Source organism: Elaeis guineensis, chromosome 2 (assembly GCF_000442705.2).
Source record: "Elaeis guineensis isolate ETL-2024a chromosome 2, EG11, whole genome shotgun sequence".
Lineage (NCBI taxonomy): Eukaryota > Viridiplantae > Streptophyta > Magnoliopsida > Arecales > Arecaceae > Elaeis > Elaeis guineensis.
The window spans coordinates 94,373,710-94,393,337 of record NC_025994.2 but is presented as its reverse complement, the minus strand read 5'-3'; the positions used below and the strand labels follow the sequence as shown (position 1 = coordinate 94,393,337).

Here is a 19,628-nt window from a genome sequence, read left to right as displayed (position 1 = left end):
CATGCACTTGAAATCTATATATTATGAAACTAGCTAAATAATTTGGATTTACTTGTATATTTATCTCTCCCTCTTGCAATATTCTACTTTGGTTTTACATTCTATTCTTATGACAACATTAGTTATTTAACAATCAATATATGTTTGAATCATAAAAATCAATATATGTTTGATTTAACATTATCTATCTCTCCCTCTAGCTAGGTCATCTATACAACTTGAGATTCTCGGAGATTTTAAGGAACCAACAACTAAGATAAAATTTCTCCTCTACATAGCTATCTAGTGTTGCTTGGATAATAAACGGCTTGCACTAACATCACCATCCACCTCATTGCTCCTTTTTGCTCTTGTATCCTATTTTCTCTTCTCATCATTTTTCCGTGAATCACGCTTTGAATAAGCGTATCACACCTTTCTTCGAAAATCAAATTAGCGTATCCAGTGACCATCAAATTTCCTATTTTAGCTCTTGCAATGCATGCATCTTAAAGCCTTCTAAAATAAACACCTCTCGATCATCTCCAGTATTGCATGGTATAAATTCTCTTTCTCCCCTCTGCCCCTTTCACCGCCCCCGACCTTAATAGCCTATAATATTTGGTGATTTAGCTTCTTCTTTTCATTAAATTTCTTCAAATGATCATGGATTTGCAACATCAGGATCCCGAAATCATGTGAGACAGTAATATTGCTTCTTATTTTTGATCATCTTTTATGTTTTCTTTCCTAGTTGTATCTTGAAAATTAACCTTTTTGGTTTGATTTTTGTTTGCAGGCTTAGGAATTATATCTATGATTATTTGTTGAAAAAAAACTTACATGCTACCGCTCAAGCTTTTAAAAATGAAGTGAACATCTCTGATGAACTCATGGGTAAAGATTCCTTTCATGATCAATTTTGCAAACTCTTGTATAGTGAAATTGCGATCATGCATCCTTAATAAAATTATGTGGAATATCCATGTGTATAAACTAAATATTTTTGTAATTATTTCAGAAATTCTTGATGACTATCATAGCAATTTCCTGCTTGATTGGTGGTCAATCTTTAGTGACTCATACTTTCAAAAGCAGTCAAGTGGTGAAAGCCAAGGAACTATCCAGAAGGTAAAAAAAAAAAATTGAAGCATCCCTTATTATGCCCAATTAGTCTATGAAAATATGTCATGTCCCTATTTGTTATTTTTTTTTAAAGTATTTTTTCAATTGATTTCATATTTTCTCTTTTTACTTCTCAGGAGTTTATATTGGAGCCCTTTAAAACATCAAATAAACAAGATCTCTGGCTTCAATCATTGATAATGCACCCCAATATGACACCACAAGGGGCATCATTATTACAATCAAATAATTCTATTTTACATTATTTTCCTCTGATGAGAAGTCAAGAGAATGAGAGGCAACACACCTTGATGCGTCAATTTGCTAGTATAGATGAAACAAGGCCCCGACAACATAACTTCTTTAGAGACATGCAACACGACAGACGATCCAGGAGTACACCCACATATCATCTTGGGTATATCCTTTTATAGTTCATAAAATTTCAAATCTGAAAGTCATGCAGTTCGATTTTTATTTGGTTAATTTGAAGTTATGATGTGCAAATTGTTTTTGTGTTACAGGCAAGTCCAACATTTAAATATCGATGGCTTCCTACAAATGGTAAGCATTTTCCAAAATATTCAATTTCATAATTTATATAATATATTCTGATTCAATTAATGTATAAAATAATTGAATCTTTAATTAAAGCATTATTTCATATGTGCTAATAATAGATATACTTTTTAGATTATCATAGGTTATCATGAAGTTCTATTAATTTATAATTAATTAACAAATATTAGTTATCAAAATGGTCATATAAATTTGCCTCTATCTACTTCTATAATATAAAAAGACTTGCTAAAACTTGGGAATGAAGTTTATAATTCTATAATTATTTTTTTTTTTAAATCAAGATATTAGTTTATATTATTTGGAACCTTGTTCTAAACTATAAATTAATATGATAATTATAAGATTTAGTTTGATTTATCTTATTAAATGAATGTGAGATTAAAAAAATAATAATATGATTTTGGTGTGTACCATCATATCATTAATTAACTAAATTAGCTACAAACAATACTTATGCATTAGAAGTCTATTTTGCAGGGTTCCAAGCATTCCCCACTGGTTACATCTCTACCAATGGAATTATGTGGTATGCCAAATATCAATTTGCATTCATCTAGATTATTTGATATTATTCAGTTTGTGCCTAAATTTTTTACTTAATCTATATAATCGAGGGAACTCAATCAAATGAAGATTATAACTCCTCAGGGGAGGTTGAAGCAATTACACTTTAGTATTTTTGCAACTTCTACAATTTATTTATTTCAAAAAAATCCTTAATACTTAGAGTTTTTTTTTAATCTTATTTTAATATAATATATTATATTATTTTTATTTGTTTCCTTCTTATTTATGCAATATTTTTTAGTTAGTTTATATGAAACTTTGATTTGTCTTATATTTTTTATGCACTTAATATTATAATTTTTCTGGTATTATTATATCAGTTTATGAAGAAGAACTGGCTACTTTCTATGATGCCCAAGCAACTAGAAGTTCTGATTTTTCAAATGATTTGGACTAAGAGAATAGATCTTAGTCTAGCATATATATATACATACATATATATATATATATACATATATATATATATATATATATATATATATATATATATATATATATATATATATATATATATATATATATATATATATATATATATATATACATACATATATATATATATATACATATATATATATATATACATATATATATATATATATATATATATATATATACATATATATATATATATATATATATATATATATATATATATATATATATATATATATATAATACATTAAAAGAACTAAGTTTTATTAAATAGAAGAAACCTAGTTTTTCTTGAAACACCATGGTTCATTAGATCCATCAATAGTTTAATAATTTTTGTTTTTATATCCTTTTATAATCTAAATAACAATATATTTCAGGTTCCAATATCTCTTGAGATTTGACCATGGTGGGTTGAAATTTTATTGGATTCACTATCTCTTGAAATTACAGTTCACAAAGTTAAAAAAAACTATAAAAATTTAGGTCTTTAAGTGTATGACTAGAATAATTCTATCTTATGTCTTCTATATCAAAAAAATATGTTTCATTTTTATGCAGGTCAAGATAAGCTAATTGGTTGGCCTCACTCTGTAAGTGGTTTATTGTGGAATGTTTACTTGCTTCCCACATTCTTACATACGTTACTTTTACTGATAAAGATAATATATCAATTTTCTCTACAGGTAATTGATCCAACTTTTTCAAGTGTGAGACAAAAGGGCATAAATCCACCATTAGTGTGTTCAAACCAAGTTCCACAACTCCATTCATTTACTTGGCAACAAGAACAATCGCCAGCACAAGGATTGCATGTATCTGTAATGGACAATTCCAATAATATTAATCCACTAATTCTAGGTCTTTTGGATAATAATTTTAATAAAAAGTAGTTCATCTGTTCAAAAAGAAATGGTTACGACTATGGTAGAAGAAGAGGTTGTTCTTTTCAGTATTATTAACATTTTCTTAGATTATCTTGTTCTATTGAATGATATGCCCGTCGAAATAGTATTTTAATCATAGCATAAGTTCTCATATCATTTGCTTATTATTGTTTTCACTTCTATATTTTTTTAAAAAAATATTGAACTGCTAATGTAAGTTCTTGGCTTATGTTTACTATTCATTTGAAACTTATTTATGTGAAAATGAGTGATAAATTTAGGGATCAATAATTCTAACAAGTTGATTGCATGTTATAATTAATATATGACATATTTATTTTTTGAATGGAATAAATAATTTTTAAATTGTTTTTTTGATAGTCTACAAGAAAGGGAAAGGAACTATTACATTCTAGTACTAAAGACAATTCACAATCCGGAGATAGTGCTACTTCTCTAACTCCCATTACATCTTGTGGCGCACCAACGTCTGGAATTAATTTTGAAACCTTTGGCATTGCTGAAAAGACAAACATGGATAATTTTGAAGAAGATAATGAAGATATATCAAAACTGTTGGTAATATTTCATGGAAATTTTAAAGCTTATTATTTTATTTTTCATTCTTTGGTTGATTATTGTGTCTTCTTTCTGCACAGAATGAGCTAGTGGGCGAGCAAGTGAAGGAAAATAACGGAAACAGCGTGGAATCTCAATCCTTTGCAGAAGAGGGTGCTGGTGACAATAATACAAAAGCCCAACATTTAGGTATCGGGGAAAAAGTTTCTTCAAATGTCGACAAAGAATATATAAAAGGTGATTTTTCTTTCACATATATTTCAACTAGGATGGCTTTGCACTTGATGGACCGTATGATGCATGTTAATAACTATATATTATATAATAATATTATTAAACATAGAATCTGGAATGATGATATTCTTAGATATCCCATATATAGCTACACTTAACAGAAAAATACGAGGAAAAACCCATATATGACAATTGTTTTTTTGTTGCTATTGGAATAAGTATAACTCTAAATCCTATTGACATCCTGTAAGCGGAAGAAAAGGTATCATTCATGTATATTGATATGTATGTTCTATAAGAAAACAAACAAATTGAGTTGCGAAGTTTGAATGGTAAATAGTAGGTATGGATCATAGTTCAAATGTTTCTTTTTTTTTTATCCATTCTATATATTCTATGCTCCAGGTACCAGAATAAATATCCGATGATATAAAATCATCTTAATAGAGATAACAGGTTCAGTTTCGAAATTATTAATAGGATCAATTATAACAAGTCACACACTCATATTCACACACACACACCACCTATTCTAGGGAATCACTGCTAAAATTATTTCTTTACATAACCATCATAGGTGATTTCTCTTTATCTAAAAAAAATTATTTGTTGAAGCAAACAATTACTTTCGACGTTAAAGTTATATGAAATGTTTTGGACACTTTATCTGCAGAACCATCAAAGTTATTTTTAGAATTGTGAAACGGAAAGTTTGTTATATACTATAACTTATATAACATGTTTGATGTTTCTTTTTTTTTCTTCCTCAAAAAGGTGGGACAAGAATAATGTATGGAACCTTAACCTTTCTATAAGACTAATAATAATCATCTACAAGCCCAAGTTTTGAGCATCGTGAACAAAAATTTCTCTGATGATAATAAAGATGACATGAGAAGGTGATTTTTTTTTCCCCAAATATATTTTGATTACAATGGTTTTGTAGGTCATGGACTTTCTGATGCATGGCAATGGCTACCTATTACATAAATATTATGAATCACATAGAATGTAATGAAGGATAAGACTCTTTAGATACAATTGTTAAGCTTTCGAGAAGATCAATCTCCCAAAAAACATTGTTAAGGTAGTTTGTCTAATTGTTTGTAACGGAAAACATGCTTGCTTAAGCAAGCATATACTTCCAAGTATATTTTAAATACAAAACAAAAAGATAAGTAATGCACATTCTCACTATATAATATATCTGAATTTTTTATTTGAACTTTGGATATCTTCCAATTTGAGAGGATGCCAACAAACTAAGTCCAGTCCAGCTAGCTACTGAATATTTGAAAAGCTTATGTTTCATACCTTACTCTTGCTATTGATATACTTTCTTTTTATTTGGTTCCATTTTCTGACAGGTCAGTGAACTAGACCAAGGAAAAGCAGAGTTCGTAACAAGAGGATGGCCTACTTTAGTATGGAATTTTCTTTTGGAAATGAAATTTGGTTCCATGTTCCTCTTTTTACTTACTTTTTCAGTCCTTATGTAAAAGGTAAATTATTCATAAGTCATTGAAATGAGTCTATTAGACATCATGTCAACGTGTTTAGTGAATTTTGATGCGACAATATCCTGGTATGTTCTGCATAATTTGGGAATAAAGTCGTGAAAGTAATTCAGGTTTTATGTGGCAGTTGAGTGGTGTTTCATTAAATTCTCTTTAAAAAGATATAAAAATATCTTTGAGTGAAATGATGAGTTCTAAACAGATGTTTATGCTTACAGTTTTATCATATTTTCTGAGACAAACTTAAACCTTTGATTTAAGATGATCAATTCAACTATTGTGAACTACTTGAACTGCTTCAAGAAAGTCTAGATTAGATTTGTTTGCAACGTTTGACTGGAACTCGTTTTTCTCATAAGGCCCAACTTCCTTCTTAATCATATATGTTATGCTGTTCAAGACAGCAAAAGGATTGGCTACAGAATAATGTAACAAAATAAACATGATTAGTTCCCTATGGCATCGATTTTGCCATAATTCAACTCGATTTTGCTATCCTATCACCTAATAAATTTTGATCAAGTTGCAGATATGAAATTTAACAGGAATTGATGGTTCAGATGAGAGAAGTGGATGTAAATGATGTCATCTTGAATCTTGATGCATACCGATGTTAGCTCTAATTGTGCTTTTCTATTTATACAAAAATCAACTGCTTTAGCCTGAAAAAGGAATCTAATTTCATTTGCATGGGGCATCTCTCTCAGGCATCAAGATTGCAACTAAAGTTATTATAGTTATTTGAGGATTTGTAATTCTTAACAAGGGAATTACTACTTTTAGTATTCTCTAGAATTTTTGTATTTGCTTTCGAATATTTTTTGAGATTGAAACAGGTTGGCAGAAAGATTCTCCTATTGCGGTCCAATTCATCATGTCTGCTCTCCCACGTTCTTAAGATCATAATAGGCCAGCTCTATCTTAAATGGCCAGATCCTTTAAAAGGTAAAAGAGTGTGCGCGCGTCTCAAGAAGCAAAGCTCTCTTAAGTCGTTGAAGTCTTCACCATATACCTTCACGATAATATTAGGTGGATGTCTGGTCAGGACACCACCTCCCAAAATCTTTTCAGTACCACGCGATGCAGCAGGAAGAAAGAAGAAATAAAATAAAAGGAAAAACAATCAAAATACGTGGATCAGCCACAAAAGGGCTCGCCTCCACGGGGCATGCAAACTTCACTATGAAAAAGAAATTTTACAAGAGGAGATCTCACCCTCAACCCTTGTACACCCAATTCTCTCTCACCTGAAGTTCCCCTCATAAAAGCTCTCTCTCTCTTGGAAGACCCCCTGAACCCCTGAAGTGCCTGGCGACTGCTGTCCAGGAGCCTCCTGCTCCTTCTCTCTCAGCGCTTCCGCCTCTCTCTCTTCTTGAGTTCGTACAGCGCGAGAAAACCAAACACCTACTTCACTGTTCGTCACAGGACCTTTTATAGACCTTAATCACGACTTAGATCATAATTAGGACTCCTTAATCAACCCAAATCACGTCCCAGACCGTCGGATCAAGATCGGGAGCCACCTGGGCCCTCCGATCGTGCTCCGGTCCATGGAATAGTGCCGTGGACCGCGAGAAACGCGTGGGAAACGCCCACGCGGTCCACAGGCCTAGTCGTGGACCGCTCGATCTACGGTGGACCGGTGCAAAGGGGCCAGCAGACCGCTGGGCCTGGGCCGGCACGCCCACGAGGGCCTGGGCCGCGCCCGCGCAAGGGCCCGCGAGCCCGCCTGGGCCGCACGCCCGGCTGGGCCGCGCGCTCGCCTGGGCCGCGGGCCTGGGTTGCGCGTCCCGCGCGCCGCCACCTGCGGCCGCACCGCTGCCGCCCGTCGCCAGTCACCGGTGGTCCTCCACCACCTCGAATCTCGTGCCGACTTCAAAAGCTCGTATCTCCTCCGTTCGAGCTCCGTTTCAGGTAATCTTGGTCTCATTGGACTCCATTTTTCGTCACGAACCTCACTATGGGCTCAATCTCGAGGTGTCAAATTCTAACAATTTCCACCTCGACTCGATATTCGACCTTCTCCAAACTTCGAGAGCTTCTGGATCTCCTCGCCCCCATGCCCTGGGGCAATCGCCTGCTGATCATGGATGGGCAAACATGGGGGTCGAGCCAGGCTGCTCGATCCCATCTCCATCATATGTTGTGCTCCTCCTGACCTGAGACCTGCTCGGGGCATCATCCTGTGGCAATAGGAATCTCACCTTGCAACGTCGCCTCTCGTCCTCCCGAGTCTCCTGTCTCGTGCCCGATCCGTCTCCTGGAGCTCCACCTCGCTCTGGGCTCCACCTGGCTCCCGAAGCTCTACCCACACTGTGCTCCCTGCCAGGTAATAATGTCCTCTGCTCCCTTTCTTCCCCTCCAGCACAATCCTATCGCCGCGTAGCACCCTCAGGATTCCTCCACCAGCTACCGTCCTGTAGCCTCTCGAATCCAGTCTGCTAAGTAAGATAAGATTTCGCCTGAAATCGGGTATGTATCGGACCTCCCCCAACCTCCTCACTGCACCGTCATGTGTCCTTCAGCTGACCATCCCAATGCCTCTGATCGCACAGCTCGATCCATCCGGCAGATATACAGTGCCCTCACTATTCTTCAGGGAGTCAAACTGCTCCTCTCTGCAACATACATGATAGGGGCATGCAGAATCTAATATCCACTGCTGGAAAGAAGTAGATACCTCGTCAGATATCTCAAGGACATCTCCATCTAAATCGCTGCAGGTCGTCGCTACAGCAGCCACTGTTCGATTTTTCAGTTGAGGGCAATCTCTGGCTAGATGCCCCAACTTCTCACACCGGTAACACCTGGTTTTGCTCAAGTCCCTCCTGGACTTGGACCGCCCTCGTTGCGATCTCCTGTCGCTCCATCTACCGCCTCCTGCTCCTCCAGAAGTCACCAAAGCTGAGCTATCGCCACCTAAGCTCGAAGCTGGGTTCTCCCTCCTGAGAACCTCGTTCTGGAGTATCGCCGCGGTGATCTCGTCCATCTTGATAGTGCTCTTCCCCACTAGAAGAGCAGTCACCAAAGACTCATACGAAGGGGGAAGCGACGCCAGCAAAACCAGCGCCTTGGTCTTCTCCTCAACGTTCTCGCCAACGCTGAGGAGGTCGGTGAGGATCTTTTGGAAGTGGCTGAAATGCTCCTGCACACTCTGTCCCTCAGTCATCCGCAATTGGTAAAACTGCCTCCAGAGGAAAAGTGTGTTGGTGAGAGACTTCGCCATGTACAACTCCTCGAGCTTCGATCACAGCACCGTCGGAGAAGTCTCGCTCAGCACATGGATCACCACCTCATCCGCCAGGTACATGCAGATGGTACTCACCGCCTGCATCTGTAGTCGTTTCCAATCCCGCACCTCCATGGTGGTTGGCTTCTCATCGTACAAGAGAGCTTCGATCAACCCCTGTTGGATGAGCACGTCTTTCATCCTTGCCTGCCACAAGGAGAAATTGCTCTTACCATCGAACTTGTTGATCTCCATCTTAATTGTTCCTATCTTCTCCATCTTCAGTCTTGCTCACCACCACTGCAATCTGCGTCCTTATACCGCCTTGCTCTGATACCACTTGTTGGGTGGATGTCTGGCCAAGACACCACCTCCCAAAATCTTTTCAGTACCACGCAATGCAGCAGGAAGAAAGAAGAAACAAAACAAAAGGAAAAACAATCAAAATACGTGGATCAGCCACAAAAAGGCTCGCCTCCACGGGGCATGCAAACTTCACTATGAAAAAAAAAATTTACAAGAGGAGACCTCACCCTCAACCCTTGTACACCCAATGCTCTCTCACCTGAAGTTTCCCTCACAAAAGCTCTCTCTCTCTTGGAAGACCCCCTGAACCCCTGAAGTGCCTGGCGACCGCTGTCTAGGAGCCTCCTGCTCCTTCTCTCTCAGCGCTTTCGCCTCTCTCTCTCTTCTCGGGTTCGTACGGCGCGAGAAAACCAAACACCTACTTCATTGTTCGTCACAGGGCCTTTTATAGACCTTAATCATGACTTAGATCATGATTATGACTCTTTAATCAATCCAAATCACGTCCCAGACCGTCGGATCAAGACCGGGAGCCACCTGGACCCTCCGATCGCGCTCCGGTCCACGGAATAGTGCCGTGGACCGCAAAAAATGGATGGAAAACGCCCACGCGGTCCACAGGCCCAGCCGTGGACCGCTCGGTCTACGGTGGACCGGTGCAAAGGGGCCAGCAGACCGTTGGGCCTGGGCCGTGCCTGCGCACGGGCCTGCGCGCCCGCCTGGGCTGTGCACGCGCCTGGGCCGCGGGCCTGGGTCGCACATCCCGCACTGGCTTGGGTCGCGCATCCCGCACGCTGCCGCCCGCCGCCGGTGGTTCTCCGTTGCCTCGAATCTCGTGCCGACTTCAAAAGCTCGTATCTCCTCTGTCCAAGCTCCGTTTCAGGTGATCTTGATCTCGTTGGACTCCATTTTTCACCGCGAACCTCACTGTGAGCTCAATGTGGACTGAATCTCGAGGCGTCAAATCCTAACAGATAAACTGATAGGTTATGTGCGCTAAAAACTTTGAAATTGTACGAAAAATCTAAATTTATCTTAAGTTTCAATTTCATATATTTTGTTGTTCCCAACTCCTACACTTGAGGTCGGACAGCTGAGGTGACAAAGTTGCACAAAGTTGATGCCTGAGCTCAGACTTGAAAATCTGAAAAAAAAAATCTCATCGAAGATTTTTCAGTGAAGATCCTCCGACGCTCAAGTTAAAAGATAGAGAACAACGAGAAAGAGAGAATGGACTTTAAAGCTTACCTTGGAGGTTCCCATACGTCTATTTATAGAGGAAAAGTTGGAGCATGCCTAAGAGTCTGGTTGAATCTCGAATATTGTGCGTAGATTAGGCTAACAGAAAATTATTTCCATTCGGAGCATAATCTGATCGCGGAGATATTCTTCTTTATCTGAACTTTTCTAAGTTACAAGAGAGATAGATTCTGTCAATGAAGAGGACTTTCAGCTGTATACCGACAAGAGTCGAGGATTGTATCAATGGAGGACTTCTAACTGTAGGTCGGTAGGGGTCTATCTGAAGACCTCATCGACGATCGAGGTAATTACCTTGGCAAGAGCAGAGGAGCGAACTGCCATCCATTGTCCCATGTGGCCCACTCCAATTTTAGAGCATGCACCTGATGCTCTTAAGTCGGCTATGGATACCTACTGTGTTCAACTAAATCCGATCTTTTAGTATCTTGTATTGGTGTCGAGGAGATAATTGGCCAAAACTGAGATGGAGATCCACAGCATATTTAAACTTATAAAATTTCATAATTAATAATTCTCATATCTAATGAAAAGTAATCATGCACTATCATGTACCGTGAAAATTACTTAATGTGGACAAAACTAAACTTCGAACAATAGTTAAGCGTAGAGAGAGCGGAGGTGGTATTAGTGGAGGAGTGGCGCTGGAGCTCCTGGATGAAATTGGTTATTATAGTTAGTAGGATGGAGATGGCATTGATAAAGGAGTGGCCCTAGAGCTCCTAAATGAAAGATGCAATAGAAAAAATTTTCATACAAAAAGATTTTGCCTTGGATCTGGAACACCATGATACAGTTGGAGGCTCATCTAATTCTCTATAATATTTAGATTGCTTTTTGTTCTTCAATCAGAATGTATGTCTGACATATTTTCAGAAGACAAACAGTGCAACAGAGATTCATCGTATGTTATATTACAGAGCATTTCGAAGATTGAACCTGAAGACAAGATGAGATATGTCCGTGGAATCTTTTGTATTCTAACTTTATGTGCTGTGCTCGTATCAGAGCCGTGTAAACGTCTGTCCAGAAAAAAAAAAAAAAAAAAACGCGATCGAGAGGCCGCTCCCGACCAAGCACCCACGACAGCTGAAGGTCCAGGATCCAGAGGTCCCGGGCTAGCAGCCCAGTGAGGTGCGACACCGAGTGCCGCCCGCCTCCACCGGCCGCGCCTCCCTGGCCGCGTCAGCCGCGTCCGCCTCACGGCCACCGACACCGTGTGGAATGGAGTAGATATTGTTACCTTTTCGGGACAGCAGGGACATCTGACCTCGGTCATATTCTAACAAGAGAGGAGTCAGCCTTCGGCAAGGAACAAATCCTTCTTGCTGACATCCATAAGGAGCTCGACTGCGTCACTCACCTCACCCGCCTCACGTTCGCAGCCAGGCAGTTGAACTCCGAGTCACGAGGGCTGGCCAGCAGGCGCGTGCTCCGGAAGCAGCACGGCCTACTAAACTAAAAGAGAGTGTTGGGGAATCCCCACCAACCGATTTACGGTCGAAGGGGCCGACTGGCCGACCGACCGACTGGCCGACTCCGACGGCCGACCGACCGACTGGCCGACCCCGACGGACGACTCCGACTGGCCGACCCCGACGGACGACTCCGACTGGCCGACCCCGACTGGCCGACCCCGACGGCCGACTCCGACTGGCCGACCGACCGACTGGCCGACTCCGACGGCCGACCGACCGACTGGCCGACCCCGACGGACGACTCCGACTGGCCGACCCCGACGGACGACTCCGACGGCCGACCGACCGGCTGGCCGACCCCGACGGACGACTCCGACTGGCCGACCCCGACGGCCGACTCCGACTGGCCGACCGGCCGACCGACCGACCGACCGACTGGCCGACCGACCAGGAAGTCTGATGGCCGACTCACTCGCCGACCAATGGAGGGGCCCGACACCACTCAGCTGGCTACCGACTTTGGGTCGGTCGGCTCCTCCAACCACCGTACAGCCGCCAGACGTTGTCAGCTCTGACACGGACATACGGCACAGTTACCTAGGGGCATTGTCCCGCCGAGAGCCGGGTCAACCCTGGTGATTGGACGGCCACACGGCGACATGACGTTTTCACGACGACTCTGACAGTCCACAGTGAGTTGACAGGTCCTCACTTGTCCGCGCCATTAATGACGGCGCCATACTGTGCTCCACTATATAAACCGGGGAAGGCAACAGTGCAAGGGATCGATCCGCTCCGTCTCTCTCTCATACGCAGGCTCGCCCCTCTTTCTCTCTCTCTCTCGATTGAGCTCTCTGTCTACATTTCACTGTTGCCCAGTCACCTCTCTGACTTGACCGTCGGAGGGTCCCCGCCGAAGCCGCCTCCGGTCAGTGCGGACTTCCTTTTGCAGGTGCACGCTCCCCGGCGATCGGACGACGAGGCGATTGGCCGCAACAGATTGGCGCGCCAGGTAGGGGAACAGCATGACAAAGACAAGAGCTCAACGATCGAGAGTCACCGGGTCGGCCAGGCGCTCTTCCCGCCGGGAAGAGGCCTCCCCGCCCCCACCGGCGGCGGAGCCTAGCTCTCCGCGCCCCGCGGTGACCACGGAGGCCCAGATTGCGGCCATCGTACGGCAGATGACCGTACTGACCGACGCAGTCAAAAGCCTCCAGCAGCAACCGGCGGCCCGACCTATGCCCTCCAGGAGCAGCCGCCGACGACCGCGCCGATCCCTGTCACCTCCATGCGAGCGCTCCCAACAGCGCTTCTGCGGAGAGGAGGAGGGACGACTACGGCGCGACGACCGACGGTCCCAGCGGCCCTCTCCCTCCCCGTTGGAACGGGCAAGAAAGGAGAAGCGGCCGCGCACACCGTCGGCCTCCCTCTCGGAATCCTCCGGAGACTCCACTCCTGGGGTCTCCCAGCATCGACGAGCGGACGACTACGAGCGACGGTTCGAGAAAATCGACCGCCGACTCGCCCAGTTGCAGATGGACGGCCAGAAGTCTTCAAACGACGTCGACTTCCAGACCGCCCAACCTCTCTCCCGACTGGTCCTCGACGAGCCGATTCCCAGTCGGTTCAAAATGCCGAACGTGGAGCCATACGACGGCTCCACCGACCCAGTTGACCACCTCGAGAGCTATAAAGCTCTCATGACGATTCAAGGGGCAACCGACGATTCAAGGGTCCCCGCCACACTTCGCAAGGCTGCCAGGGCCTGGTACTCCGGTCTCCGATCGAAAAGTATCCATTCCTTCGGGCAGCTCGAGCACTCGTTCGTGGCCCATTTCAGCACCAGCCGAAAGCCGCCGCGAACGTCGGACAGCCTTTTCTCCCTCAAGCAGGGGAAAAACGAGACGCTCCGACACTTCATGGCGCGATTCAACGCGGCCACGCTCGAGGTCCGGGACCACAACGAAGACATGGCTGTCTCAGCCATAAAGCGGGGCCTGAGGGCGTCCCGATTCACCTACTCCCTGGACAAAACCCTCCCCCGAACATACGCCGAATTGCTGGAGCGCGCGTACAAGTACATACGCGCGGACGAAGGAGCTTCCGACCGGCGCCTGACTTAAGGCACGGGCTGAAAAGAAAAATGGAAGAAAGGTCGGGCCCATGCTGAACCCAGCAGGCCCCCGACCGATGGTCGGGTCTCGCCACCCCGACGTATCCAAAAGTCACCCCGGCAGCAGACTCCAAGGCTGACACGCCCCTAGTATGACTCCTACACTCCTCTCTCCGCTCCTCGTGCGCAGATCCTAATGGAGATCGAGGGGGAAGAATACCTGCGACGGCCTCGGCCTCTGAAGGCAAAAGGCTCCGACCGACACGGCCGATCGTCGATCGCCGAATCAACGGCTCGATCACCGATCGCCGAACCGACGGCCTCGGCCTCTGAAGGCAAAAGGCTCCGACCAACACGGCCGATCGTCGATCGCCGAATCAACGGCTCGATCACCGATCGCCGAACCGACGGCCTCGACCTCTGAAGGCAAAAGGCTCCGACCGACACGGCCGATCGTCGATCGCCGAATCAACGGCTCGATCACCGATCGCCGAACCGACGGCCTCGGCCTCTGAAGACAAAAGGCTCCGACCAACACGACCGATCGTCGATCGTCGAATCAACGGCTCGATCACCGATCACCGAACCGACGGCCTCGGCCTCTGAAGGCAAAAGGCTCCGACCGACACGGCCGATCATCGATCGCCGAATCAACGGCTCGATCACCGATCGCCGAACCGACAGCCTCGGCCTCTGAAGACAAAAGGCTCCGACCGACATGGCCGATCGTCGATCGCCGAATCAACGGCTCGATCACCGATCGCCGAACCGACGGCCTCGGCCTCTGAAGGCAAAAGGCTCCGACCAACACGGCCGATCGTCGATCGCCGAATCAACGGCTCGATCACCGATCGCCGAACCGACGGCCTCGACCTCTGAAGGCAAAAGGCTCCGACCAACACGGTCGATCGTCGATCGCCGAATCAACGGCTCGATCACCGATCGTCGAACCGACGGCCTCAGCCTCTGAAGGCAAAAGGCTCCGACCGACACGGCCGATCGTCGATCGCCGAATCAACGGCTCGATCACCGATCGTCGAACCGACGGCCTCGGCCTCTGAAGGCAAAAGGCTCCGACCGACACGGCCGATCGTCGATCGCCGAATCAACGGCTCGATCATCGATCGCCGAACCGACGGCCTCGGCCTCTGAAGACAAAAGGCTCCGACCGACACGGCCGATCGTCGATCGCCGAATCAACGGCTCGATCACCGATCGCCGAACCGACGGCCTCGGCCTCTGAAGGCAAAAGGCTCCGACCGACACGGCCGATCGTCGATCGCCGAATCAACGGCTCGATCATCGATCGCCGAACCGACGGCCTCGGCCTCTGAAGACAAAAGGCTCCGAACAACACGGCCGATCGTCGATCGCCGAATCAACGGCTCGATCACCGATCGCCGAACCGACGGCCTCGGCCTCTGAAGGCAAAAGGCTCCGACCGACACGGTCGATCGTCGATCGCCGAATCAACGGCTCGATCACCGATCCCCGAACCGACGGCCTCAGCCTCTGAAGGCAAAAGGCTCCGACCGACACGGCCGATCGTCGATCGCCGAATCAACGGCTCGATCACCGATCGCCGAACCGACGGCCTCGGCCTCTGAAGGCAAAGGGCTTCGACTAATGCGGCTGGCTAACTTGCCGACTTAGCTTCGACTAAGAAAGGCAAAATGCCAAGACGACCGCAGTCGCATTCGCGACATACCGATCTGGTCACGACCGATCGAAGGATATTCGGCTTGCCACCGTTTATCATACATCCCGACGCATACGTCCGACCAAGGGCTGGACAATGGATATTCGACTTGCCATCGTCATCCTATCCGAATACGTCGGATGCTACTCGACTATCAGATTCTGCAGAATGATCGTGTCGACGAGCAACGTTCGGAGGTTGGCCGACCTCCGACCCGACGTGCATGCTCGACCTACAGTCGGGACGACCGATATTGGATCGTTCGTTGATGTGATCGCCAGAGTCGGGGCAGGAAAAGACGGAACACCACTCCTTTCGTCCGAAGCCGTCGCCCACGTGTTCACGCGAGCCAACACGACATCGGGCTCAGGAGTGGAGGGGGGCAACTGTTGGGGAATCCCCACCGACCGACTTACGGTCGAAGGGGCCGACTGGCCGACCGACCGACTGGCCGACTCCGACGGCCGACCGACCGACTGGCCGACCCCGACGGACGACTCCGACTGGCCGACCCCGACGGACGACTCCGACTGGCCGACCCCGACTGGCCGACCCCGACGGCCGACTCCGACTGGCCGACTGACCGACTGGCCGACTCCGACGGCCGACCGACCGACTGGCCGACCCCGACGGACGACTCCGACTGGCCGACCCCGACGGACGACTCCGACTGGCCGACCCCGACGGACGACTCCGACGGCCGACCGACCGGCTGGCCGACCCCGACGGCCGACTCCGACTGGCCGACCCCGACGGCCGACTCCGACTGGCCGACCGACCGACTGGCCGACCGACCGACCGACCGACTGGCCGACCGACCAAGAAGTCTGATGGCCGACTCACTCGCCGACCAATGGAGGGGCCCGACACCACTCAGCTGGCTACCGACTTTGGGTCGGTCGGCTCCTCCAACCACCGTACAGCCGCCAGACGTTGTCAGATCTGACACGGACATGCGGCACAGTTACCTAGGGGCATTGTCCCGCCGAGAGCCGGGTCAACCCTGGTGATTGGACGGCCACACGGCGACATGACGTTTTCACGGCGACTCTGACAGTCCACAGTGAGTTGACAGGTCCTCACTTGTCCGCGCCATTAATGACGGCGCCATACTGTGCTCCACTATATAAACCGGGGAAGGCAACAGTGCAAGGGATCGATCCGCTCCGTCTCTCTCTCATACGCAGGCTCGCCCTTCTTTCTCTCTCTCTCGATTGAGCTCTCTGTCTACATTTCACTGTTGCCCAGTCACCTCTCTGACTTGACCGTCGGAGCCGCCTTCGGTCAGTGCGGACTTCCTTTTGCAGGTGCACGCTCCCCGACGATCGGACGACGAGGCGATTGGCCGCAACAGAGAGGTTTTGCGATGTGGGGAGAAGATATCCTATAAGGAATGTTGGCCACACAAAGATTACATTTTGGAAATTCGGTCTTGAGCGCATCGCTTCTGATCACCCAAGAACACCAGCAAGAAAGCCGGTAAGTTAGACAGGTTCGATTCTTTCTTTGGGAAATTAGAACAAACGAGTTGTGGGCATATCATACGCAGCTGGGACGCACGACCGTCGAGTCAATCTCGACGGCCATCACCCGTCGGGTGGATTCAAGGAGCCTCAGTGTGAGGTCTCTGGTGCCGGGGCCGATCTCAAGGACGGTGTCGGTGGGGCGGACGCGGGCGCTGCGAGAATGTGCCGCCCTCGGGCCTTGTGGAGGGTAGAATGGACGGCCCCATGCGTTCCTTCCGCTTTCTTCTGCGTGTCACGTTCTTTGGCGTCGTTGTCATCTTCTTGTTGCCTGAGCTTGTAGCAGCGTGCCCTGGAGCGGAAAAGGAGAGGGAAGCTTTGGGCGAGCAATCCCGGGGCTTTGCAGCCGCAGGATGCCAACTCTTCGCCATATCACAATTCGCCGGCAACGACGCTGAGCCGTTCCGGGAGAAACTCAGCGGGAATCATTACGCCTCTGCTGTATTATCGCCAGCGTCTGGCACGGTTAATGCTATGTTACAGGAAAAAGTTGCTCGGTGGATGGCTGTAATACCAATAATTAATTTATTTAAAATAAATAAATAAGTATATTAATATAGTTGATTTGTAAATTTTATAAAAATTAGTTATTCATCTTGTAAGAAAAGATTTTTAGCAAACACTGGACATATGGAATTGATAGTTATCTAATTAAATATATATCGGCTATTCAAAATATGTGTATGAGCATTCAATAATTATGTATTAGATATTCAATAAATGTGTAGAGCTGGTCTGGTATTTAAATTTAGAAGCAAAAGTGTATTAGAACCTCGAAACATATATTTCTTTTATAAAATCCAATACTTTGTTACAAAATTGATATTTCAATAAAATTTTATATATAATTTATTTTTAATTAATATATATTAGTTTTATATTAATTATATATAGAGATATCTACATAGAAAGAATATAAATATAAGAGGAGAGGGAGCAATACATTTGCCCTTTTTCAAGGATGAGTGCGGAGTTGAAAAGATTGAAAGTAGATATAGGTGCACACACACACAACACACGCACCCCCTAGCTATGAATTTGCATTATAAATAAGAGATATTAATTCATACAATTGATGTATGCAAGCTGTGAAAACAAGAAAGTATTTGTTAAATGACTATGATCCCATCAATTGATGAATTTACTATATATATATATATATATATATATATATATATATATATATATATATATATATATTGGTACAATATCAAATATATTTTTTATTTTAATCATTAGTTGTATCATGATCTCTAAGCATACCAACTTCATATTCACTTATAGGAGCTTTTAAATGCACAAGTGGTAATGTCCTTTTACTTCGATTCATACATCAAATTCCTACCAAAAAAAAGCTCACATCTATCGAATACATTAACATTCACAATATAACATAGTAGTGTCTATATTGAGATAAAAAAATTTCAAATAATAAGTACAATATATAGCCATTAAAACATCACGAATGCGATCCTTATTGCCATAATAATGAATAAATTTTCATAGAATATCTCTATCTTTAGCATATTTATGCAAATAATTTATTATTTAGTAAACCACGACTTGAACAAAATAAAATTACATTTTTCTACTATATTGTATATTTATAATTGTTAAAATGTTATTCTTTTATTCTTAAATATTTCTTGTCCATTATTTCATGTAACAATAAGTAGCACTTTTTTTTTTTGAGAAACCAGAAGAAAAGGGGCTTCCCCGAAGAAATTTCATTGAATTTTAAAGATGATTTATTTACAGAGCTGTGATGTGTGTGTAGGGAGTTTACAGGAGTTTGCAGGAGTTTACAGGGTAGTGATATTATCACTATTTTTGATTTTAAGAAAACATCGTTGTTTCCACTTTGGGTTTGCAGGTTGTAGCTAATTCTGAGGGTAGAGGTTAAGATTAATGCTTAGTTTTGTGGGGGCCCTTCCGATTTATAAGAAACTTTTGACTCTATTATGTAATCTCGATGTTGTTTGCCTCAGTCTTTATTTCCTGTAGTCATTCTCAACCTTCCTCGAATCCTGTCGACTGAGTAAATATTTGTGTAGGTATATACCTCATTAATTGTCATGTACTCCTTGAGTTCCTGAAATGCTGGTGTAGGTATTGCAGTTCTTCTTACAGTCCTGATTTAGTGTATCCTTTCCTATCTGCAGTAAGGCTCATCCA

At 44.7% G+C, this 19,628-nt stretch overlaps 1 protein-coding gene across 1 annotated transcript; it reads left to right on the top strand.

Moving 5' to 3' along the window:
• The first annotated feature begins 645 nt into the window (after nucleotides 1–645).
• LOC105052505 (uncharacterized) lies at nucleotides 646–12,162 on the top strand. Its single transcript, XM_073251196.1, has 11 exons — nucleotides 646–677; nucleotides 779–876; nucleotides 1,001–1,110; nucleotides 1,242–1,522; nucleotides 1,629–1,668; nucleotides 2,164–2,212; nucleotides 3,250–3,281; nucleotides 3,375–3,428; nucleotides 3,957–4,154; nucleotides 4,235–4,391; nucleotides 11,960–12,162. The coding sequence occupies exons 1-11, from the start codon at nucleotides 646–648 to the stop codon at nucleotides 12,160–12,162; spliced, it is 1,254 nt and encodes a 417-aa protein (XP_073107297.1).
• The last annotated feature ends 7,466 nt before the right edge of the window (nucleotides 12,163–19,628 follow it).

Bases quoted from the DNA above. Each gene is read 5' to 3' on its own strand.
- LOC105052505 (XM_073251196.1), top strand. From the start codon at position 646: ATGGATTTGCAACATCAGGATCCCGAAATCAT. The intron at 1,523-1,628 runs GTATATCCTTTT...TTTGTGTTACAG, and splicing joins ACACCCACATATCATCTTGG to GCAAGTCCAACATTTAAATA. The intron at 4,392-11,959 runs GTGATTTTTCTT...TCGGGACAGCAG, and splicing joins CGACAAAGAATATATAAAAG to GGACATCTGACCTCGGTCAT.